General features: G+C 43.2%; 1 protein-coding gene and 1 long non-coding RNA gene across 3 annotated transcripts in view; one reads left to right on the plus strand and one right to left on the minus strand.

Annotated features, from left to right (window-relative positions):
* Window positions 1–815: 815 nt before the first annotated feature.
* LOC116664973 lies at window positions 816–13,555 on the minus strand. The gene is made up of 3 exons (XR_004321539.1): window positions 13,381–13,555; window positions 2,148–2,200; window positions 816–1,400 (listed from the first exon to the last, which is right to left on the minus strand). It is a non-coding gene; the product is annotated as an uncharacterized LOC116664973 (long non-coding RNA).
* SLC25A13 (solute carrier family 25 member 13) overlaps window positions 12,621–25,733 on the plus strand; it is a 179,720-nt gene continuing 166,607 nt past the window's right edge. The window contains exon 1 of one of the 2 annotated variants that reach the window (XM_032483972.1): window positions 12,621–12,832. In XM_032483972.1, coding sequence (XP_032339863.1) covers window positions 12,818–12,832 — 15 coding nt within the window. In that variant the 5' untranslated portion in view covers window positions 12,621–12,817. The remainder of the gene's footprint in view (window positions 12,833–25,733) is intronic. The other variant, XM_032483973.1, reaches the window with a different exon arrangement.

A 25,733-nucleotide genomic window follows, 5' to 3' on the forward strand; every position in this document is an offset into this window, starting at 1 on the left:
AAAACAGCAGATACAATGGCATTTTTTATATTTAAAATTATATGCATATTTCTGTACCTGGAGAGAAAATGAGAGAGCTATCTGAAAGAATCCTCCCCCATATGGCAGGAGTGTATCATGTGAGTTCAAGTTGTATTCATTGTCTTCTTGGTACTTATCCATACTGTTTGACTTTCTTTTTAAAAATCAGTGAGCATGTATCATTTTAAAATAACAATAAAGTTATGAAAATCAAAAAAACAGAGAAAGAGGTAAAGATTAAAGAGTCAGACATCAAAGCAATAGAGGTAAATGAGATGAGACAAGACGATGGGGAAACTGGGACCTAGAGAGGGTAAGACTGTCACAAATATAGTACTGTTGGACCTGGGATCACAGCCTAGGTCTTCTGACTGCCGGTGTAGTGGTCTTGCTTAAGAACCAGAAGGGAGGACAGTCCATCATGGTAGCTGAGAGTCTCAATTCAGGAAGAGAGAGAGCAATTTGAATCCCAACCTGGCCACACATAAACCAAGTGATATTAGGCAAGTGACCTAGTCTCTTTAAACCTGACTTTCTTAAGTTATGGTGAGCAGATAATAATAATATCAGCCACAAGGGTGCTGGAGACTAAAGGAGAAAGCATTTCTAAAGCTTTGATCTCACTGTTTGACTTACAGTAGGGAATCAATAAATAACAGTTCTTACAATTGTGTTCAATAAATAGAAGGAAAAAGTTGATACTTATATGTATCTATAAAGAATACAGTCCATATCTGGAGGGCAAAGGGTCTACAGCATGGGCAGCACTGCTTAATATATTTGGGGGAGGAGAGAGCCCATCCAGACAGAGCATGATAAATATGCTAAGTTTATACAATATGTGCTCAGTGATAAATATTCTAAGCATGTACTTCAATAATTCTCTCATCAGAGCAGCCTTGTTACCCCCACCATCAGCAGATACTGATAATTAATCAACCGAAATGAATCTTTACAGAATAAACAAATCTGTTATACATGAATGATGATTATGTCTCTCTCAGTTGTGAAGGCATTTCATAACTTATTCATGCCAACCTTAGGAAGAGTTTTCCCTTAGGGAACAAAATCTTTTTGGTGAGACCTCTTTTTAGACTGTTTATGGTGATCAGTGACATTGCAGCCATATCCACTGGATATAGGTAGCTGTAAAGAGCGCATGGGGGTCCTGGGGTGATACTCCAGTCCATTCTCCAACAGGGAGAGAGTGGGCCTCTTGATCTGTTTCACGGACACTTTCCATCTTGCTGGCAGCCCTGACTGCACTCTTGAAAGTAGACCTGATGGCTGCTGCATCCGGATGGAAGCAGACAGCTCTGCTGAGAAATCTCTGCATAGGCTACTTTGCAGCTCATGCAGACAGGCATTAACTTCTGTGGCTAAGGAAAAGGGGGAAAAAAGTAGATTAGTCCAGACAAAAAGAGGCTTCAGCTTGGCCCTGAAGAAAATAACCACAGCCCCATGAATAAAATGTACAGATACATTCTAGCTAGTTTCTAATACCATCTTCATGTTCATATTGTAGAAAATTCTCCACAGGACTCATGCATTTTTGTACATCTTGTGAACAGAGGCTCTGATGGCCTTTGCTCCAACTGATTTTATCAGGACATTTGTATACCATTTTACATCCACCTTTCCATATTAAAATCCCTGCAATCTAACGTGTACATTGTATTCTCAGCACATCTCAATTCTCACCATGTCTCACGTGCTCAGTAGCCACGTGTGGCTCATGGTTATAGTATTGGACAGCAAAGATCTGGAGAGATCTGTTCCCTCTACAACATCTGTCCATGTCCCTTAGCCTAGAGCTTCCAAAAATGCCTGGTGGTGGCTCTTGGGGCTGGCTCCACTAGGATGGCTATCTATATTTAACCAGGAGCTCTAGAGGAAATGGCCTGTCACAGACTGGGACACATACCCCGAGGGAGATCAGGTACCTTTGGTGTTTCTGCCACATAGAGTAGGCAGTCACCCATCTGACCTATGAATCTTGCCAGGGAGGGTGACTGGATCCAGGGGAGGTCTGTTCCCTTATTAAAGGACACTTTACAGCTCAAGTCCAGAGTCCATCACTGTCCGTAATAGATACCATCCCATCCCACCCTCCCCAAAGTAAATACCTCATGTTCTGCCTCATGTCTGACATTGGCTGGCCGGCTGACTGGCTGTCTGTCTAAAAAGAGGACGAGAAGAACGTCAGTACTTGATTAAGCCTCTTAAAAATTGAATGCACTCATTTCTTTGGTGAAGCAAATGAGTTCTGGAGAGGAGAAGTGATTGGCCCACAGTGACACAGCTGCTATGTGGCAGAATTGGATTGGAGTTACAGTCCAGACCCCTTGACCCTCAGTCCATTACATCAGGCCTCAGGTCACTTACTGTGACAATGTTGACAGAGCTCATGAATCAGATCATTTACTAGTGGAAAGTTCCAGGATCTACCCCAGAACTACAGGCTGTTCACCTGACCCATCTGGGTCCACTCTCCCTTTCTCAAGTCATAGCTTCACACCAAAGCTAAGAAAACCAACAAACAGAAGTAAGCACTCACTGTGATACATGCTAAAGGGGCCAGAAACAGGGCGCAAAAAAAGAGAATTACAAGGAGGTTCCTACTTTCAAGAGGGAGGTCAGGGGAGGTCCCCCAAGGACCTGAGGGATGAAAAAAAGGATCTGGGAAAAGGGCTGGCAGAGCCCCAGGCTGAGGGAACAGCAAGTGCAAGGCCCTGGGGTGAGAAAAGTTTAGCTTGTAGAGGAACTGAAGGCAGCCAGGAAGCGAGGAGTGCAAGGGCCCACGAGGCAGGAGGCCTCTATCTCATATGGAGTCTTACAGAGAAAAGCTACACATTCAGTCAGAATTTGGATTCTCCTGTCTATTTTTTTTATAATATATATATTTTTATATATATATACCTATTTTAAAATTGAAGTATAGTCAGTTTACAATGTTATGTCAATTTCTGGATGTTTCAGTCATCCATGAACATACATATATTCTTTTTCAACTCTTTTTCACCATAAGTTACTAAAAGATATTGAATATAGTTCCCTGTGCTATGCAGTATGAACTTGTTGTTTATCTGTTATACATATTTGAGTTAGTATCTGCAAATCTAGAACTCCTAATTTATCCTTTCCCACTCCCTTACCCACTGGTAACCATAAATTTGTTTTCTATGTCTGTGAGTCTATTTCTGTTTTGAAAATAAGTTTATTTGTCTTTTTCTTTTTAGATTCCACATATAAGTGATATTATATGGTATTTTTCTTTCTCTTTCTGGCTTACTTTACTTAGAATGACATTCTCCAGTTCCATCCATGTTGCTGCAAATGGCATTATTTTATTCCTTTTTATGGCTGAGTAGTATTCCATTATATAAATATACCACAGCTTCTTTATCCAGTCATCTGTTGATGGACATTTAGGTTGTTTTCATGTCTTGCCTATTGTAAATAGTGCTGCTAGGAACATTGGGGTGCATGTATCTTTTTCAATTAAGGTTCTCTCTGGATATATACCCAGGAGGGGATTGCTGGATCATATGGTAAGTCTATTTTTAGTCCTTTGAGGAGTCTCCATATTGTTTTCCATAACAGCTGCACCTACATTCCCACCAGGAGTGTAGGAAGCTTCCCTTTCCTCCACACCCTCTCCAGCATTTATCATTTGTGGATTTTCCAATGATGGCCATTCTCACTGATGTGAGGTGATACCTCATTGTAGTTTTGATTTGCATTTCTCTGATAATTAGGGATATTGAACATTTTTTCATCTGCTATTGGCCATTTTTGTACGTCTTCATTGAAGAATTGCTTGTTTAGGTCTTCTGCCCATTTTTGGATTGGGTTGTTTGTTTTTTTCTTATTAAGTTGTATGAGCTGTTTATATATTCTGGAGATCAAGCCCTTGTCAGTCTCATCTTTTGCAAATATTTTCTCCATTCTGTAGGTTGTCTTTTTGTTTTGCTTATGGTTCCCTTTGCTGTGCAAAAGTTTATAAGTTTAATTAGGTCCCATTTGTTTATTTTTGCTTTTATTTCTATTGCCTGGGTAGACTGCCCTAGGAGAACATTGCTGAGGTTTATGTCAGAGAATGTTTTGCCTGTGTTTTCTTCTGAGAGGTTTATAGTGTCTCCTGTCTCTTTTGATACACAGTGAATTTCATTCTAATCTTAAATGTTGATGTTTAAACATCTTTGCTGCATTATGACCTTAAGAGAATTAGCTCTGCCACCTGCAAGAGTCCACGGGGGATGAAGGTGCCGGCCTCGCTTCTAGCCATATTTTCCTAATGCACTCAGGCAGTAGCAGCAGGAAGGAAGATAAAGCACAGCAAGGGCTGGGGGCCCTGAGGCTGAAACTGTGATTGTGTCCAACTGACCAACAAGTTCAGACATGAACAATTGGGTCCAGTCTCTTCAAATTGGAAACTGAGAACTAACACTAATAGCTTGTTCTTAAATACTCAAGGGCTTTCGTGTTCTCTGCCTTGTTGGAGGTTCAATTTCCAGCTTCAAAAGTAGATTTTTCAATCCTTCTAAATTGATTTACCTCCCTCCCTTCCTCAACCCCTATGATTGCCTGACATTGAAAGATTCTGAGACAGTCAGCCTAGGCATAGGTGGTCTCCATCTGTGTAATAGACTGCTACACGGAGTAACACAAGGACAGAACTGTAGAATGCTAGAGCTGGAAGGAGTGTCAGAGGACAGCTCATTCTGTTTTTATTATTTATAACATATTCTTATGTGCTAAATGATTTATAGACATTTAATTAAATATCTTAGCAACCTTGCAAAATGAGTATTTATTCTTATATCTATTTTACAGATCAGGTGACTGAGGCTCAGAGAGGTTGATAACTGACCAAGTGTTGCACAGCCTTAAGTTGGGACTCAGATAGAAGTCTGATCTCTAACTCACCATACTACCTGAAGCTAGTTAGACAAACTGATAGAGAGATAGATTGATGAGGAATTAATAATAAGAGCCAGTGGTAGAATCTACATGATCCATCTTTTCTACATTTTGATTAGCTATAGAGTAGAAAAGAAAGAACATCTCTATAGTTTTAGTGTCATGTTGTTGCTTTGTTTATGTATTTTTTTTTATAAAAACGAAGGTTATATTAAACCAGTTTGGGTAAGACTGTTTTACCGAGCATCTGATTTCTTAAAAAATTACAGAGCTCTTGATACTTTCAGGAATTCTTGCAAAAGAAACTGCAGTACTGGAAGGAATGCTGCAGGTGCCAGGGCTGGAGAGCTCACTGATGCATCCCTGGTTGCTGCTCCTTCCTGCTGGTCAGACACTGGTGGGCTGAAGCACCCACCTCTTCTGATATGTCCCTCCTGAGTGCACTGAGCGGCCGGGGCAGCCTGAGCTTGATTTGCCTCTGCTTTGAGTGGAATTGCTGGGCCCAGAGGACCTCAGCCAGATTCATAAACACAGACTTGGACTTGGTGCAAGACCTTGAGGTTTTCTGGTTCTGGGCCATAGAACTGGGCTCAACCTCTTTAAAGACTTTTGATGTAACTCCCTTGGGCAGTCAGTTTTGCTTTACTGGTATCCTATGGGACTGTGGGGAATGGTACCAAATATTTTACTCTGAGAACTATTTTTTCTCTAGATTTGTTACACCAGTGAGAGCATTTTCAGAATAAGTTATGTTAGGCAGAACTATGGCTCCCCAAAGATATTCACATCTCTATCCCCAGTACCTGTGAGCATGTTACATTTCATGGCCAAAGAGAATTAAGGGAGCAGATGGAATTAAAGTTGCTAATTGTTGTGGGTTGAATTGTCTCCCCCTCAAAATTTCATATGTTGAAACACTAACCCCCAGTATCTCAGAATGTGACTGCATTTGGATACAGGGTCTTTAGAGAGGTAATTAAGTTAAAATGAGGTCATTTGGGTGGGCCCTAACCCAATATGACTGATGTCTTTATAAGAAAAGAAGATTGGAACACAGATATGCACACAGGGAAGACTGCATGAGGACACAGGCAGAAGATGGCCATCTGCACCCGAGGAGTGAGGCCTCAGAAAAAATTAACCCTGCTGATACTTTGATCGCAGACTTTAACCTCCAGAATTGTAAGAAAATAACTTTCTGTTGTTTCAGCCACCCAGTGTTTCATGTTCTCTGTGTCAGTGGAATTACCATTTCCAGCTTCAAAAGTAGATTTTGCAATCCTTCTAAATTGACTTTTGTTATGGCAGCCCTAGCAAACTAATACACTAATCAATTGACCATAACATTGGAAGGTTATCCTGGATTATCTGGATGAACCTGGTGTATTTACAAGGATCTTTAAATGTGAAAGAGCAAGGTAGGAGGGGAGGTCAGAGTGGTATGATGTGAGAACTGGACCTGCTGTTTGTTGCTGGCTCTGAAGATGGAGAAGGACAGTTGTGAGCTAAGCAATGCGGGTGGTTTCTAGGAGCTGAAACAGCAAGGAAATGGATCATCGCCTAGAGTCTCCAGAAAGCAACACAGCCTGCCCTGCCGATGCCTTGACTTTACCCGTTTTGGACTTCTGAACTATAGAACTATAAAATAGTAAATTTATGTTGTTTTAAACACTAAGTTTGTTGTAATTTGTCAGAGCAGCAACGGGAAACTAATACACCAGGGTTTTGAGCCTGATCTGTGTAACACAACAGGATATAAGGCACAAGCCTTGCTTCTGCACCTGCTGAACATCTACTGTCCTCATTCCTCAGACCATCGAATCTCCAAAAATATCCCTACATTTATTATTTACCCATGTCTTCTGTCAGTGTTGTATAGGGAATTGGACATTTTTCTTGTGAACTCGTGGCTGGAATAAAAAATTGGAAAGTGCAACTGCTCTGGTCTAATATCTTCACATACGAAATTCAGAATATATTTTAAAATGGCGGATAAAACCAAATCATCATGATGCCTTTAATTGAAACGTCTCCTCATTGGCCTCTGTGGGATAACCTTCCTCAGTTGTTACTGACCTTGGCGCCCCAGGCACTGGAGTTCCTGTTTTCAATGTGCATATTCAACAAATATTTATTGAATGCCTTGTATATGGTAGACGGTGTTGCAGCACCCGGAATATGGCAACAAGCCAACAGAGATGCAATTCCTGCTCTTATCCCAATGCAGGAAGGCAGACAATAAATAAATAAATGTATGCCAGCTGATAAGGGATAGGATAAAATCATAAGCAGCAGGTGAGTGGAGAGGAGCAGATTTCTCGGCTACGGCGACATTCAACAAAGACTTGCATGACACATCTGTGAATTCTCTGAGGTCCAGGATAATGTCTTCTTTACCGCTGTTTCTGTGCCAGGGTCAAGTCCTTATAATGTTGGTCAGGAAAACTGTTTAACACTAGATTACAGGACGATGTTGGCAGAGGCAGCATGGAAGTATAAATAATGTGTTTCATCCCATGGATGCTGGTCAGCGAGAGCTACGTGCTCCATCTTACTGGGGAGTTCTTTGCGCTCTTGGGATATGCAGCAATCACATACGTCTTAGAGCTGAGAGCTTTTTCGGGTACTAAATACCATCTGTCACCCCAATACCAGTTCAAGATACCTTCACCAGTAAGCCTTATAGGATGGGGACTTGACTTGAAATCGGGTATTTATATTTATGCCCAAATTTGTAGCAGCTGTATCAGACTTTAGAAGCTTCCTTTGCCTCCTGCAAAGTTCTATATAACGTGAGTGCATTGTGAATCTAATCTTTTATCACTGAACTGGAGTATTTGGCTATTGACCAGGACACTGTGATAGACCATATTGTATTGTAAAGTTAGTAACTGTGACCCCTTTTCCCCAGCAGAACCATGGTGGTGGCTAGTGTGGTCACCACTTCCATTTTGGGGTAACTTCCAATGCTCACATTTTATCTGGATGAAACTGAGGGTCCCCTTGTATTCTGCTGAGGTTGGGGGAGGTGTTCACGTACTGGTATACCTGCTTTGCTCTCAGAAACTGACTGTTCAAGGCCCTGCTCTCAGAGCATAAGATCTCAAAGCTTTGGGGTTGTGTTCTCAATCACACTTACTCAAGGTGTCTTATGTTTCCCCATCCTGACTCACCTCCTCCCTCCCCTTCCTGCTTTAACTAAAAATGTTGACATAGCTTTCTCCTTTGGATCCACTAAGAAGCTGAATCATATTCCTTTCTGAGCTACCTGCAGCCCACTCTCAGGGAAGCCTTATCATGCTTGATGTGACACTTGGCAGGATTCCACAAACGAAGGATCGCAAGAGAGGGGCTCTCTGTGTCCTTGAGTCAGTGAGTCTCAGCTGTAAGGTCAGCACTTGGGAACTCTTCATTAACTTGTTTCATGGCCCTCTTTTCGCTCTGTCACCCACGTTTATCAGCCCTAGTCTTCTCTCTGCAACATGCGATACACACAAAGGGTCATTATTGCAGTCCATGGTTACATGCCTGAAATTTCTGGTAGATGATGTGTTTTGCCAGCATTCTTGCTGGACACCTTTTTCTGTAATCTAATTTGGGAGCATGCTAGTGGCAGTAGTGGTGCCTTTTGTTTACTTGTTTGTTTTTAACGGAGCTGAGGAAAATCAGATCTTTCGAGCATGGTCAAAGGATATGTGCATGGCACAGCTGCTCGGGGAAGGTGAAAGCTCAGACCAGGACACACTGCTCACTTTTCTGAACCCCAGGCTTAGGCTGACGCTCAGGCTGTGTGTCAGCCCCCAGGTTTCACCAAGGTTTGGATTGGCTGCTTTCCCAGCAGGCCATGTTGGCATCCGGCGCTACAAGACACAGGTGGCCTGGGGGTTTGTATTGGTTTCCTGGGGCTGTCATCACACAGGTCCACACACTGGGTGGCTTCAAACAACAGAATTGTTTTCTTTCACAGTTCTGGAGGCTAGAAGTCCTAAATCAAGGTGCTGGCGGGGCCGCACTCCCTCTGAGACTCTGGGTAGAATCCTTTCTACCTCTCCTTAGCTTCTGGTGGTGACTGTTGATTCTTGGTGTCCGCTGGTTTGCAGCCATGTCTCTATCATCACTGCTTGTTTATCACATGGCTTCTCCTGGTGTGTTTCCTTGTCTTCTTACAGGGACACCAGTCCTAGTAAATTAAGGGCCCACACTACTCCAGTATCACTGCATGTTAACTAATTACATCTTGAATTTCCAAATAAGGCACATTCTAAGGTCACGGGGACTAGGACTTCTGGAGGACACAACCCGTAACAGGGTCTCTTCAGTCACAATTCAATGCCAGCTTCTTTTAAATGGAAGGGAAGAAGGTGGTTTGGAGACAGACAGGAGGGACAACTATGACACAGTGACTTATCAGGAGGGCATGTAGGCCTGTCAGGATGAGAGCAAAGTATCAGGTGCCCAGCCAGCTTATACTTTATCTTGTCAGATAATGTTTCACGTCACTCTATTGTTTATAGGTCACGTGGAAGTCAAGGAGCATCCTTCCTATTTCAGGGTTTGTGACAGCTTAACTCTTTAAAAATCTCATATTTTGAGGAATTCTAGCAGGGCAGAGAAAGCTTAATTAACTGAGTCTGATGCCAAATGTCAGTTGAAATACTCTTTTATTCATATGTGGTTACATTTGCATCCATAGTGTGGTGAGTTCAGTAGGTAGACTAATGGCTCCCCCCAAATGCCCACATCCTAATCCTTGGAGCCTATGAATCTTACCTTATAGGGCATAGACTTTGCAGATATGGTTATGTTAAGGACATAGAGGTGGAAAGATTATCCTGGTTTATCTGGGTGGACCCCAAAAGCCATCATAAGTGTCCTTATGAGAGGAAGGCCCAGGGAGATCACAGACAGAAGAGGCGATGTGAAGGAAACAGAGTCAGAGACAAAAGATGCTGTGTATGCTGGCTGTGAAGATGGAGGAAGGGGCCATGAGCTCCTGGAAAATGCAAAGAAACAGATACTCCCTTAAGTCTTCTGGAGGGAGTGTGGCCCTGCTGACACCTTGGCTTTAGCCCCTTAAGGTTCATTCTGGAACTCTGACCTCCAGAATTGGAACAGAATAAATTCCTGTTGTTGTCAGCCACCAAGTACATGGTGGCTTTGTGAGGGCAGCCGTATAACACTTACATTCAGAGTATGATTCAAAAAATGATGCTCTCTCTCTATACACATAAAGGTAGCAAGACTTGAAGAAAAAAACAGAGTGAAATGTTAACAGCAGCTGACTCTGGTGATAGAATTGAGTGATTTTTTTTTGTCATTACTATGATTTCCTGAAGTTTCCAAGAAAATATCTAACAGATTCTTGATTCTGTTTCTACTTTTTTTTTTTCTTTAAAAGTTAAGGGAACATTATTTGGTCTTACGGAGTCTTAAAATTCTGACACATGCTAAAACATGGATGAACTTTAAGGACACTATGCTAAATGAAATAAGCCAGTCACAAAAAGACAAATGCTGTATGATTTCACTTTTATGAAGTACTGAGATTAGTCAAATTTATAGAGACAGAAAGTAGAATGGTGGTTGCAGGGCCTCGAGGGAGGGAAGAATGGGCATGGTTGTTTAATAGGTGCGAAGTTTTGCAAGATGAAAAGAGTTCTGAAGATTGGTTGTACAATGATGTGAATGTGCTTAACATTATTGAAGCGGACACAAAATTTAAGATAGTAGATTTCATGTTATGTATATTTTACCACATTAGAATTTTGAAGTTTATCTACATTATAAAAGGAGAGCATCAGTGATGCCTTTAAAGATAAATATGCAGTATGTGATGTGGTCTTGGTTACATGAGGTTGTATTTTCTCTGCACCTTTGTAGCAGCCAGGGCCACCACTCCACATGAGCTTTAGACTTGTCCCCTGCCATCCTCTTCTCTATTAGATCTCTTGTTTTTCCTTTTGTCTTTATTCTTTCACTCCTTGGTTGGTCTTTCTCTGCTACCTCTGAACACATTCAAGTCTTTCGGGTCTTTGTTCGACCTCTTGAGAGTATGTTAATCGCTCCTTTTTGAAATACTTCTTTCTTTGGCTTTTACAACATAAGTTGTATACTGCACATACATTCTGCTTACAGACAAGACACACACTTCAAAACACTCCTATTGCTGATCTCTGGTGTCCTTCTAACATCCACACCAGGGGCCACTGTGCAAGACTAGGTGACTTCCTTTCTCTTGTCTACCCCCATATATGACTAATTTTGCCTCTGTATTCCTCTAGCCCTATCCAGTCTCTAGTTTCAGGCTCTCAGCCTATCTGGTCTGGATATTTCAATAGTTCGATCTTGCCCCATCCTCCACACCGCAGGCAGACTGATCCATCTGCATTGTAACCCTGGCCATGCCACCTGCCCTAGAGCCCTTCAGTGAAGGTGCACACCCTTCAGCATGGCACCCAACACCCTCCATGACACGGTTCCCACCTGCCCGTCCAGACTCGTCTTCCGCCAGTTCCATAGTGCGTTACCCTTCATTACCAACCACTTTCATAACTTGCTACGTTTCCTCAGCCATTTCTGGGTGTCCTGCTTCTCCTGCTTCTTTTCTCTGACTGGAAAACCCTTCCCCTGCACCTCACTGGATTAATACACAGCCACATTTCTTCATTCAGCTTAGGCATCGGCTCCTCTAAGGGGCTTCCCCTGTCCTCATTGTTCCCATAGTGCCCTGGGAAGAGGTTGTTGCCTTAACAGGTTATATCCAAGTTAACTATTTATGTGCCTGCTTTCCCACTAGCCCTTACTTTCTTTAGGGGGAAGGTCCATCTCTCAAGTCATTTTGGTGTTCCCAGTACCTAACACAGTGCCTGGCACATAGCAGACAATCAGTGTTAACTAATTAAAATGATTCATAGGAAACACTTTTGCTGGTAAGTTCTAGCCATAATCCACAAAACATTTAAAGCCCTTGCCACCTGACCATCATTGCCTTAATTACAGGCCTTGACAGCAGGGACAAATGAATGAAATTCTTATAAAGAGGAGTAAGACCTCTGGAGGTTATACATTCAATTTTTTCATTGAAATTTTCACATGCTTATTTTAGTAAGGCCTGTTTTTTTTTGGGGGGGAGGGTGGTTGTCTTTGACCTCTACCAACCTATATGCAGGACTGAAATGAAGTAGCCCCACAAATACATGTTCTGCACTGCATACACCTGTGTAGGACTTCGAGTTTGCCAAACCTGACTTAAAAGTAGCCTTGCCAGAGATATTACTTTGCTACTTTCCTGTCAACTGGCCAGTGCTTTGGGAGGCATTATATGGCCCTGCTGAGTGGAGCCCCTTTTAAAGGGAACTGACAAGAACACCTGGCTAAACATGTGACCTGGTGCAGTTCTCAACTTTCCCAGGCTGTGTGCCCTGCCCATGAGTTTCCAGGGCCCTGGTGTGGCCCCAGGGACCAGCCGAAGCCAACAGTGTCCCTCCCGAGGCCACCTGCTCCCAAAAGACAGGACTGCACCCAGCCACCGCCCCTAGGCCCTTGCCGAAGAGGTCGCCGCGGCCGTACAAGGCAGCCGGGGTCACGTGCGCGAGCTCGGTCCGCCGCCCCCGGACCCAGGCCCGCCCCGCAGCAGGGCAGAGGCCGTCCGGATCACGCGCGCCCGGCGGCCCCGGGCCGGCCCAGCCAATGGGCTGGCGGCGCCCGCATGACCCGCGCCGGCGGGAGGGCGTGGGGAGGCAGGCCTGGAGCGCACGCTGGCGGGCTGTATCGCCGCCCCCGCCGCCGTCAGGACGGGAAGTGAGCCGCGGGGGCCCGCAGCGCCTGGGAGCTGGTGAGAACGTCCCGCAGCCGCCCGCACCCGGGGCGAAGCATGGCGGTCGCCAAGGTAAGCCCTCAGTTCCCCCAGGGGGTGCGAGGGGCCCGGGCGTTCACCTGCTGGGCTGAAAAGGGCGCGGGGTTGCTGTTCCACCTTGCTCCTGGGCAGCACAGGCGTCCAGTGCCGGGAGCGAGGCCCGGGGCTCGGGGCCGGACCTGGCAGCAGAAACTTTGCCGGCTGGACCCTCCCACTTGGCCCGAGAGGGGAGTCGGCGCCTGGCGGACTGAGCCAGGGCCCACGAGGAGGAGCGGGCGCGATTGCGGTGGGCCCGGGGCACGGGAGGTCTCGGGTCAGCAGGTCCCCCGGCCACGCCAGCGCGCTCCTAACCCCAGTTGTTATTGACCCGAGCTGCTTCTAGGGGGCACGGGCCTGAAGCCTGATCCTATTAGGTTTCAAAGGCTCCGCCTCCCCGCGGGTGGGGAAGTCACCTTGACTTCCGTTTTGGAGACTGCCAGGGAGAGTTGGCCAGCGCGCCTGTGCTAAAAACTCCAGAGGACCTCCCCCCACCACCCCCACCTTTCTCATCCTTCTCCGCGCATCTGACAACACTTACATACCGGCCACAGCGTTTGAGAGGCTTCTTTTCAGAAATGACAAAACAGATTGTCCTGGGAGCTTGTAACTCTTGTGAAGTCCTACTTAAAAGGAATTCTGCGTAATGTGACTCATTCACTAACCCAGAGGAAAGGCAGCTCCGACAGCTTGACCTTTCCTCTTTCACCATTTTTTGAAACCTGGACACCATTTCAGTCTCTTTGGACTCCACTTCAACTTTTCTGGCAGAATACCATATTTAGTCCCAATCACTTGACTCATTGGAATTTATTGCTTTTAATTTTTAAGTTCACCAAGGTAGCCCTTTAATCAAGTCTATACAACTTCTTAGCTCATTTTAAGTGCAGTGAACTTAAATGTACCTAACATTTTAAACATTTGTCCTTAATCAAAACTCTGATAACCCTCAAGAGGAAAACATGGCCAACACATCATATTCCTATTTATTCAAGCAAACTAATCACATTTGCAATGGAAATTGTAAGCAGACAAATACATTTAAATCCTGTTCTGTGACTGAAGTTTCTTCAGGCTCCCCAAATCTGCAGGCTTCTCCCTGTTCCTAGACTATCTGGCCTAAGTGGCCTTTCTCTTTTCTGTAATTACTCTGAGTTCTCAGCCTAGGGAGTGTGCTCTGGGTGTGCATGTGCAAACACACATGTGTATATATATATATATATATATATATATATATATATATATATATACACATACACACACACACACACACATATATAACTGTAAAACTGTTGTAGGTAGATTCTCTGAGGATTACTGGAATTCATTTTTGGAACCGACATTAGCCCTTTCAAACATAATAGCCCTTGACCTTTTCTTTGCATTAAATTTGTTTGCAATCAGAGTAAAAGTCTTGGTATGAATTAGTTCTCTAAAGATAACTTCTTCCAGGAGAGTAGCTGGGAGTAGATACCCACAGTTGACTGTCATCTTTATATCTGTAGATGAATTAAATAATTTTACTTAATTTGGAGGTAAAGTAATCAAGGAGCCTAAATTGAGGAGTATGCACATAAATGGAGTTATAAGACTGATGAACTAGTGTAAAATAGAATCAGTGACATGGAAGCAGGTTTAACTTTTTGGTTGTATTTTTATTAAACTGTCACATCATATCAATGAGTGCAGTTGAATTTCAGCCAGCTAGTGAGAGTCAGGGAGAAATGAAACATTTCATTTTCACTCTTTGGGAACTTGTGTTTTTGGTTATTTATTCATTTAAACTTGCCTCTTTTTAGGATTTCTGATGGCTCTCGTCCTATATACATATATTTACAGTCCAAAAAGACATAACAAAATCAAGGCAGAGTAGATGAGGAAAACAGAATAAAGGGAAAGCAAGATGAAGCTAAGATTAAGCATAGTGGAAAATAAGGATTTATGTATTTGCTGGAGGTGATTGAATTTTCTAGCAGCCAAAGCAAAAAGGAAGGGATCAGTGAGGTCAGTTACTTGGAAGAGAGGTCTCCTTGTTCTGCTACATGAGGGCAGTTTCTCTCCATGTCCTTTTATGTGCGGTGAGCAAACTGCATTCAAAACTGCTCATGAACACAGATATATGTTTGTGGGTTCCATAAAGCCATTTCTTGTAACGTCTGTCATTGTAGCTCAAGGGCAGTGCAGTAAATGTAGTCTTAAAAGATCCCCAGATGAGCTGTGATGGTCCACCTTAGTCCTAGGTCCTTATTTATTTGTCTTTGAACTCTCCTTATGGGGTGATTCTGTCAGCTCCTAGGCAGTGCTGGGCAGCCTGAGTTAAAGACCGTGCTATTTGCTTTTTCCTGGAGCACAGATATTCCATGTTGCCCTGTTGAACACAGAGCCGTAGGCTTAACAGTCTTATCTGGCGGTAGGAATGACATCGTCTCTTTAACTGAGGATCCTGACTAGGAGAGAAGCCCACCTCAGTGGAGTGTCTGAGAAATTGGGTCCAGAATCTGAAACTCAACAGTTGTAGGTGAATTCCTGTAGTCACTATGGTGAATTATTTGAATATTTAAACAGATTTGATATTTTCTGGATGAATTTAGCCACACTTAGCAACTACTTGATCTCTTGACCATTTATTCTTTTTTTGTCTTTTATGCATTCAAATGTAACTGACTATTCCTGTCCCTCTTCCTTTAAATAGTATAAATAGGAAGACTGAGAATCTGGTCTTTGGTCTGCTTTTATTTTAATTTCTGCATGGAGATTACTGATGCAAGAGGTATTTGTTTTTTCCTGAAAAAACATTGATCTAAAACTTAGTATTTTGAGATGAACTCAAAAAGCTTCCATTCTCCTGCTGCCTGCTTTTGTAGGCATGATCCTTATGTGTTCCCTTGTTAAATGGTACATGATAAGTGTTATGCCTGTACTATTTGTGTTGTTTTCAGTGTTTCTTTAAAAAATTTCCAAACATTGTCCTACATGTATTAAAATGAAAATGAGTTTTAAAAATTATATTTTATATATCTCTACAAAAAATGCATTTTTAGAAAGGAGTAATAGAGAGGTTATCCTTGTCTTCCCCTCTGCCCTCTTTGGTTGTAGCTGGCATTCCCTCTTTGTCATTGGTTGAGTTTATACATTAAGAAGGATGAAATTAAACTAGGCAGACCTTTTCAAAGTTAGAGAATGCTCCCTTGAGTTCAGACATGAGAAATGTTCAGGTGTAAACAGGACATGGACCAATAACTTGAGTGAAATCAGCTCAGAACTAAAAGAAGAAAATTTGGAGACAAACTAAAGCATTAATAATAATGAAGATTTGGCCTGCAGGGCTGGTACTCTTAGTATTTCTCTTCCATTCTTGGCTTGAGTTGTTGCCATGATCATTGATTCATTTAGAATTGTGTGTATTGCGTTCTTCCAAATGCGACTATGCTAAAGATACGAACATGACCTGGACCTTTGGGCCTTCAAGAAGACCACAGCCATACCACAGGCTAAATCCTTTCCTGGAAGTGCCCCAACTAGGGTTAATGCCATCACAAGGGCTAGGAGGACATCAGGGAAGGAGCCAGTTTCTGAGGGAGTGAGGGGAGGGAATGTCTCAAGGGTAGTGCTATTTCAGCAGGATTGGATGGGGGAAGAGGAGGACCATTCCAGTGATAGGAAACAGCAAATGAAGGGCAGAGAAGTGCAGCACCTGCTGCATTTAGGGGATTGCAGGCAATAACATAAATAGCGTGGCTAACACTCAGTGAGTGTTTACTAGATGTGAGTTTCAGTTCTAAATGTTTTTCATTATTAACTAACTCACTTAATTCCTCTAACGGTCCTGTGAGTTATGTACCATCATTTCTGGTTTATAGATGAAGGCTGAGATGCCAAGAGGTGTGTAAGTGGCCTAGGATCTGATAATTAAAAGGTGAAGGGGCTGGGGTTCAAATGAGCCGGTCTGGATCCAGTCTGTGCTCCATACCTTCTCCACCATACTGTCTGCCTGGTAGTTTAGCACGGTGCAGAGGAGAGTTATGGGAGGGGGAAGATGGCTTGAGAGGGGAAACTAGAGGCCTCTCTTAAAGACTTTTATTTAAGTCTTGTAACTGTAAACTAGACTTTTTTTTGGACTCACACAGTGCTTACTGTGTGCCAGACATTCTCCCAAGTGCCTTACAAGTAACTCAGTTTTCATAATACCAAGAAGTAGGTGCGGTCTATTTTTGTCCTCGTTTTACAGGTGAGAAAACTGAGGTCCGGAGAGGTCAAGTAATTTCCTCAGGGTTGTACAGAGAATAATCAGTGCAGCCTGAATTTGAACCCTGTCAGTCTGTTCTCTTCACCCCTGCTCTGCCTATCTCGGCCTTAAAAAGGGCTCCATTTGCAGAGGTACAGGTGAGAATTCACATGCCATCAATTATGGGCACGTGTATTTCCTGATCATCCCAGTTCAGTAGTTTGTACCTGTAGAATGCTTTTTGTGCTTAGTGTATGCGTTGTTGTTAAGTGGCTTTCAAACTGTAGTGCACAGGCCAGAAGTTGTCGTATGCCTGTTCTTTTTTAAACAGCTTTATTGAGATAGATATAGTTCATAGGTCAGACAGTTCACTCATTTAAAGAGTACAAGTCAGTGGTTTTCATATTTAAGTTAAAGGTTTTGTATTTCAAGTTAAAGGTTTTCTCTCCCTATGGTTTAAAAACTGCTAGGTATTTGGTATCATAATAAAGCCGACCAGTTTTTGTGCTGGACAGGAAGGAAAGAAAGTTTGAATTGTTTTGATGCCATCATGATGGTGGTCAGTTCCTGTGGTTTCCCTGAGATTTGGATTTAGAGTTTGTTAAACTGATGAAGCTGGATAGGCCTTGGGGTTTACATAACACAGTGGTCCTCATTCCTTCCCTCATCATCCTGTCCCTTTTTACCAGCTGAAGCAGTGGAGTCCTAGAAAAAATTGTAATTGGTCCAAGTTCCCATGAAACCCCTTTGCTTTTGGCCTTATTGTAGGCCAGGGGTTCTCAGCGCACAGTAGTCCTCCAGACAGGTGTAAAACGGCTGATGCCTGGGTCTCCTCCAGAGGTTCTGATTTAATTGGACTTGGCTGTGATGTGAGCCTCAGGGGTCTTTGAAATCTCCCAAGTGAATCAAATGTGCTTCTAAGATTGCCAGCCATGGCTGCAGGCTGTTTTCGTGCTCTTTGCTTCAGTTAATCCTCTGGGGGTCCTTCTGTGGAGTAAGGAGGGAGTGCAGTGAGAGAAACACAAAGCCTTAGCATGTCCATTCAGAAGAAGGATGCATAGGGGCCCTGCAAGTTCTCTTCTGTCTTGGCAGTTTCTTTTCAGCCTTTCTGCCCCTTGTCTCCTTGGTGCTTAGGCATCAAGCTCATACAGTTTTGTAATTATCCTAGAATATCGGTTTTATCACCAAATGAATTGAAAGGTCCTTTTGTCTCGTGGTTTTCTTTATCAGAGTAGGTGCTTTGAAGGGGGAAATGTTGCAAAGAGTAACGTAACCCTGGTCTCGCAGCCTCTTCCTTGGCTAACCTAGTTGGGTGCCCACGTGTTGTCAGTGTTCCCTAGTTAGGTGACAGGGCTTTGCAAGTGTTGTTCAGCAACAGAACACAGAAAATAGGGAGTGGGGAGAGGGAGGGGAAGGGTTCAAAGTCAGTGTGTAGGGTGAGAAAACCAGGGATCAGGTCTTCTTGGATATTGAGTTCTTTTATAAGATTGCTAGAGGACTCTGACTCCTTCTGCCCCTGTGACCTTCCGTTCGTTCTGTGACCTCTCTGCTTTTGTTGAATTCTTACAAGGAAGCATTCCTTCCTGTGTTCTCCATGGGCTGTGAGGATCAGGTCTGCTGCAAATAGTCCATTCCTACTCTTCCCTGCTCTGCATTTGCTGTTTCCTAAGTACCTATCCTTCCTGCACATTCCCTTGAATGTCTTTGGGTGGGTCTTGGATCTGAAGCATGTGTGAATCTGCAGATGGATTGCTTCTGCTTGGCAATAGGGAGGATGTGCCCTTGTTGCAGTGATGTAATTCCCTTAGCAAAGTACTTCATAGCAACTGAGCAAGCCCTTTTTTCATGGCCTGTTTAACCAGACCCTTTTGTTGGGTCAGATCAACCCCATGAATTGTGGCTGTGGTCTCTTAGCTCAGAATTATTCCCAGTGGCTGATTTGTAGAGGGGTGGTCCGGTTTGTTGGTTGGAAACGTTTATAAGAGAGTACTTGTGCTCACCATTTCCTTTGGCAATTTGCTGTGTAGCTGCGTGAGTGAAAATAGGCCTGGATGTTTCTTTTTGACTATAGGTGCTGACAACACAGCAAAGTTGGCAGTGTTGAAATTCTTAGCAATTCAACCTAAATAAACCACTCTATTTAATGGCTGTTATTAGGCTGGTAGCTTTGTCTTGATTTCCCATGTAGTCACAGTTTCCACGTGTTTTCCATGAAAACTGTTGACTTGATATGAGAGATATTTCAAGATAAACTTACTGTTTTCTGGTAAAATATCTTTTGCATAAGACATAAGACAGTAGTACAATTTGTAAGAAAATTGTATAAGTAAGTGTAGGGGAGGAAAATTTCCCACAACCCTGTAGGGTGCCTGGTTGGGTCTGAAAATTAAAATGACAAAGACAGACTAAGAAAAGAAAAGCATACAGATTTTATTGAATTTTTATGTGTGCATAAGAGCCTTTACAAGAGAATGAAAGTGACCGGAGCAGAAAGCTTTTACACCTTTTAGACAAAGGAAAATAAACTTGTAAAGAATTAACAAGACAAAGGAGTTTGGGCTAGGGATAGTAAATGGTGAAGAAATAACTAGGAAGCTATTTCTACCTAAGGGTGAGTTTAACAAGATTTGTGTGTGCAGATTTCTCGTCTTCAGCTTTTCCATCTTCGGTGATAAGAATGCCTTCCCTCCTTCTGGTCCAAGGAGGGCACCCTTTGCAGGGGAGTTTTATGACTGGTTTCAGGAAAGAAGGGTGCGGGAGGTGGGGGAGTTAGAATGACCTTTCTGCTCCTACTGTTTTCTCAAACTCCTTCAGGTTAAGATACCAAGCATGCCAAGGTACCATATTTGTGGGTAACATGTCCTGGAGCCCTGATTTGAACAGGCTTTTAGACCTAGGTGCATGTTTCTTAGTTTTTCTGAGTTAGGCATGATTTGCATTATGTCCGATCTCAGTCACAGGTGTAGTCTGAGCTGCAGAGGACCCCCGACTGCTCTGTTAGCACCACTTTTTCATGTGGGCAAAGGCTGTAAGAACTTCTTTTAGGAAAAAAAAAACCCCAGTAGGTCTAATTTAATGAAAGAGCCCTGGATTAGAAGGCAAGAGAACCTAGGTCTGCTGTTTCCACTGACAGAGAGAACGCAGACAAGTCTGACTTCTCGGGGGGGGGGGGGGGGGGGGGGGTGTTAGTATCCCCCTGGGGGAAACAGGGGCCATCACTGACATCTGTGATGAGCAAATGAAGTGTGTGAAAACACTTTGGGAATTCTTAGGAATGTCAAGAGATGTCTGTTGGAGACCTGGGACATTTCCACCTAACTGAAAACTAGGGGACATCAGCATTATTTGACCTACCTGAACAATTATCTGATTCTCTAAGTGGTCTTCTTGGAGCTTTGCTACTAAAAGTTTTTGGTCCAAAGACCAGCAGCATTGGCTTTACTTAGGAGCTTATAGGAATTACAGCATCCTTGGACTAATCCCAGGCCAAAGATTCCATTGCATCAGAATCTATATTTTAAATGGATCCCCCAAGGGATTGTATGTGCATTGAAGTTTGAAGAATATTAGCCTGGAACTCCTATTACTGTATAATTAAATGTAGCTGCCTTTCTGAGCTAAGAGTACAGCACCTTTTGATTTGATTATAAGTCAGCCCAACTTTTTGCAGAATTAAATACATAGTGATTAAAATCTAGGATAAATTTTAGGGTTCTTTGGGCTAATTTTGGTTCCACATTCGGGGCCAAGACATTATTTTGGAACATGTCTCTGAATTATTATTGAGAGAATGTATGATTCTTATATAAGGGTTGTCCTCCATTTCTTTACTACACACCATACTTAAAAGTTCCTGAAGATGAACTTACACCTTTTCTCTTTTTTGACATCCTCTCCTCATCCAGTGACCTTTGTTCTAAAACTGTTGTGCTGTCCTCCTTATTTCTGGCCTCACAGGACCCTGTGTGCCACTCCTTCCTTCCTGGAACACCTTCCATTGGCTTTCACGACGTGCCCTCTCCTGGTGGGCCCCTTACCTGTCATATTAGTCCTTTATTCTCTGTGGCCTGCTTCTTTTTGCCCTTGTGCTTTCTTCTGAAATGTTGGTGTTTCCCTGGCCTCTGCCCGAGATCCTCTTCCCTCTGGCGGGTGATGCTCCGTGTTCCTCCCAAGCCGGGCCAGCTCTCTCAGGTGCCAGCCTTGCATTTTTGGCTTCCTGTTGGAAAGCTCAACTTATCGGTCTCAAAGATATTCCAAACTTGGCTTGCTAGAATTAAATCCACCTTTTTGGTCACTCCTGACTTTCAGCTGCAGCTCAGCTTTCCTTTAGTAGTTTCTGGTTCGTTCACCAAGTACTTGTGTGGGCAGCCCGGAGAGACACCACTGGCAAGAAGTTGGATGCGGGCAAAGAGAGGGGTCATACCCTTCCCCTTCCCTGGAGCAGTGTGTCCTGTGCCCCCCCTTTATGTTCGGGTCGTCATTCCTTTCTTGCTCCAGCGTTGCCATAGCTCCAAGCTGGTGTTCCCTTTGGTCTCTTCCCAGCACCTTCCTCTCCGTTCTGCCCAGAACTGTCAAAGGAAGCTTCTAACATTGGCTCTTGTGGCCATGTTAAGAGCAGTCCTGTGTTCACAGGTATAGCACTTCACAGCTTTTAAAAAGTGTATTCAAGTGTGTTATTGATACCAACTGTATGCCGGCTTCTGTACTAAGTTCTGAGCTTCCTGAAATGAGTAAGCTGTTGGACTTGTTTTCAGGAACTCATAGTCTCTGGAGGTTAACTAGATAATATGCAGACCCAGGCTTCATTATTTGATCTTTACAATCATCTACAAGGTAGCAGGGAAGGTGTTGTAACCTCATTTCACAAAGAAACTGAAGGCTTAGAAAGTTTATACAAATAACCATAACAGCAGCTTACATTTAATTTAACACTTACCAAAGCCAGGTGGTGTTCTAGGCACTCTCTACATGAAGTAATTTAATCTTCACAACGATCCTGTGACATGTAAGTGTTGTTATTGTTTCCATCATATGGATGGGAAAACACATCTGTACAGAGTGGTTAGGTCTCTTGAGGCACAGAGAGGTTAAGTGACTTGCCCAAGGTCACACAGCTTACAAGCAGCAGGGCTGTGATTTGAACACAGGCAGCCTGGCTGCAGAGTCCACGCACATGCCCACTGTACTGCATTGCCCTCTTTAATTTACCTTGCTGCACGGTATGGCTTCATGTTGCCTACAGGATACAGTTCAATCTTCTTAGCCCGTTTATGCCTCCTTGGTCTCGGCTCTTGTCTAACTTTTCTAGTATTACCTCACGCTCTTTCTCATCTCATATCCTCCACAGTGGTTTGTAAGTGGGACATATCCAACCGCTGTTCACATTCCTTGCCATAGAGCCATGGCAACAGTGTAGCAGGAAGAAAAGGGAGCCTGTTTGTTTAATTTAGAGCTCAGTCAGAGACAGGAATGTTTCTTGTCATTCCTCTATATTGGTGGGCAGATTTTGTTTGTTTTTTTAGTTCTCTCCTTCAGTTTTAGGGAAAGGGATGTTAATTTTATCTCCTCATTCCTTGAAGCATCTATAAAGATGTTAAAATCCATGTCCTGAGTTTATAGTTTTTAGGGTTGGTTGGTTCTATTCAGGATTCACAGTCCACACATGGCATTTGGTTGATGTGTCTTTTAACTGCTGTGAATCTCTAGGTTTGACTGCCCGTCTTTTTTTTTTTGTGTTTCCTTGCAGTTTATTTGATGAGCGAATTGGGTCATCTTTCCTGTAGTTTCCCACAATTTGAATTCTGCTGATTGCACCCCTTGGTATTCTTCTGTCCCCAGTGTTGCCTCACAATTGATAGTTAGATCTGGAAGCTTGATCAAGTTTAAGGTTTTATTTATTTTTATTCTTTGGTTTTGGCTAGAATGCTTCCTAGGTGGTTGCGGACTGCCTCTCTCAGGTTCCTGGGTACTCACATCAGGAGGCACATAATTCCCGGTTGTTTCCTATGTTGTTATGTTTGGTGAGTGGGTTTGGATGTTGCCTTCCTGGTCAACAGCTGTTTGCATAACGGTTTGTTTTAGTTGGCTAAGTTTTAATATTCACAATTGTTCTTTCTGTTGCATTGTGATTTTCATTCTTTAAACACACACACGTGTGCCTGTGTTCGCATACATATATACATGTATATACACATTTATGGTACAATGAGTGTATTACAACTGCAAAAAATAATGGCTGTTAAAATCAGTTGGATATTAATTAATAGGTTCAGAGTTTGTGTTTGGGATGATGAAATGGGTAGTGCTAATGGCTGTACAACACTGTGAATGTGCTCAGTGCCACTGAATTGTGCACTTAAAATGGTTAAAATGTTAAATTTTACATTTGTTTTACCACAGTAAAAACGAATCAATTGAAAATAGATTGTAACATACAGAATTTAAAAAGTCCTTTGTTCCATGACTATTATTACTCTCTCCCAAAAGAGTAAAAGTGAAATGGAGGTGGGGAGGTAAATCTCTTGTTTACTGAAAAATGCCAGCTAATAAAATAGAAGGTATGATACAATTAGAAAAAGAGAAAAGATTACTTGGCAACTTGCAGGTAATAATTGATTCAGGCAAGTGTCCTCAGTGGATGCTAAAACCCTTCTGTAAGAGATGATTGGAATTCCCGTTGTCTCACAGTATCTCCCTATCAATTACTCGCTGACTACAGAAGGGAAAAGGTACTGTTAGAACGAAGGACTAGCCTCAATCTGTGATCCAGTTTAACATCACCAGGAAGTGGGAGAAGCTGGCGTGGCGCACCCGCTGGTGTGATGTGATGGGATGTATACATGACCTCTGGGCAATTCTTCCCGAACTGTTGAATTTGAATCTTAATTATGAGGAAGCAATCAGGGGCATCCAGAAAGTAGGACACTCTGTCAGACCTCTGGTCCGACTTTGAGAAAGTCAGTGTTACTCATGTGTGAAAAGGCTGGGTGAAAGAAGGCTCCCAAAGAGGTAGAACCAAGTGCAGTGCTTGAACCTGGGTCCTAAATAAATAAATAAAAGGACGGCCCAGTTAGAGCAACTTGAATAAGGCATTTATATTAAGTGATGCTGTGTTAGCTGGCTCGGACTGCCGTAACAAAGCACCGCAGACTGAGCGGTGTCAACAACAGACATTTATTTTCTCGCAGCTCTGGAGGCTGGAAGTCCAAGAGCAAGGTGTTGACGGGGTTGGCTTCTTACGAGGCCTCGCTCCTTGGCTGATAGATGGCTTCTGTTATCCTTATGTCTTGGCGTGGCCTTCCCGCTGTGTCTCTGTCCTAATTTCCTCTTCTTATAGGGACACTAGTCTTCATGAGTAAGCGTCCACCTTAATCACATCATTTTACTGTAATTACCACTTTATTCTATCTACAAATACAGGCATATTCTGAGATACTGGGGTTTCGGGCTTCAGCATATGAATTTGGGAGGGTCCCCAGTTCAGCCCATAACAGATAGTGAATCATTTTTGAATTGTCTGGTGTGAGAGAGTGATACTGAGGTTCTTAAGGAAAACAGTCCTTTGTTTCTTATTTTTTATGCTTCCTACTAGATTTTAAACTCCTGAGGACAGGGACCTCCTGTAGACAACAGATGTCCCACAGAATACCTGTGACGTAACGTTCAGACAGCGTTCGCTGAATCGTTCATTTACTTGACTGCCACCCACGGCGGAGTGAACGGGGGAAGGAGGTTTTCTGCTGCATGTGTGTGGTTTGTTGGAAGCTTTTATCTTTTCCTAATAAACCATTTTCACAATCCCCTCCACCACTCACCAAAATGAAAAATAATAATTGGGAAATAATAGGGAAGGTGTGCTTGAGTAATCTCCAGGAGGGCACACAGTGGAGAATCATGGCTGTGGAATAAACTTCCATGGCGACCAGAGAGGCTGCTTCAAAAGGATGCTCCTGGAGAAACGTGCTCCCTTTTGACTAAGAAGGTCTGGCTGCATCATCGGGAAGCATTCCCAGCACGTCCAAACGGGATGTCTGTTGCTGCTGTTTCAGACTAGCTGGTCCCAAGAGCATCCTGGCTCCTCCAGGTGGCTTGAAAGGAAAGGCTGGTGACCTATCAGGCCTCGTCTCTGACTCTGCCCGGCCTGCAGGGAAGGGCTTCCATGCCTTGTAAGCCTGGGCACACTTACTTTATCACAGTCACCTCTGCATTTGAGGCTTCTACTTCCTTCCCCCTGTGAACTGTGCCAGAAGTAAAAGCTCAGCCCCTGGTTCTCTTCCTTTGGTGTTTCTGGGAGATTCTGTTACCCTGCTTTTGGTGTCCACCAGCAGTTTGAGAAGAGCCTGGTCTTGACCTTTGCCCAGTTTTCCATTAGATTGTTTACCTTTTCACATTGATTTGTTCTAAGAGCCCTTTTAAATTAAGAACCTTGGCCCTTTGTCCTGTGACACATTATTTATTTATTTGTTGCCGTTGTTTAATGTTTAGCTGGTTCATGCACACTTCTGATTTTTAAAAAAATTTTCATGTTACATGTTTATTAATCTTCGCCTGGATGCCTTCTGTGTTATGTGCATCCTGGGTTGTCTGTCATATTTAAACCTGGCTTCCCCACTAAGTATTACGTGAGAAACTATTCCCATCTGATGTCAGATGAAAGGTAGGGAACCGGTTTAG

Source organism: Camelus ferus, chromosome 7, assembly GCF_009834535.1.
Source record: "Camelus ferus isolate YT-003-E chromosome 7, BCGSAC_Cfer_1.0, whole genome shotgun sequence".
NCBI lineage: Eukaryota > Metazoa > Chordata > Mammalia > Artiodactyla > Camelidae > Camelus > Camelus ferus.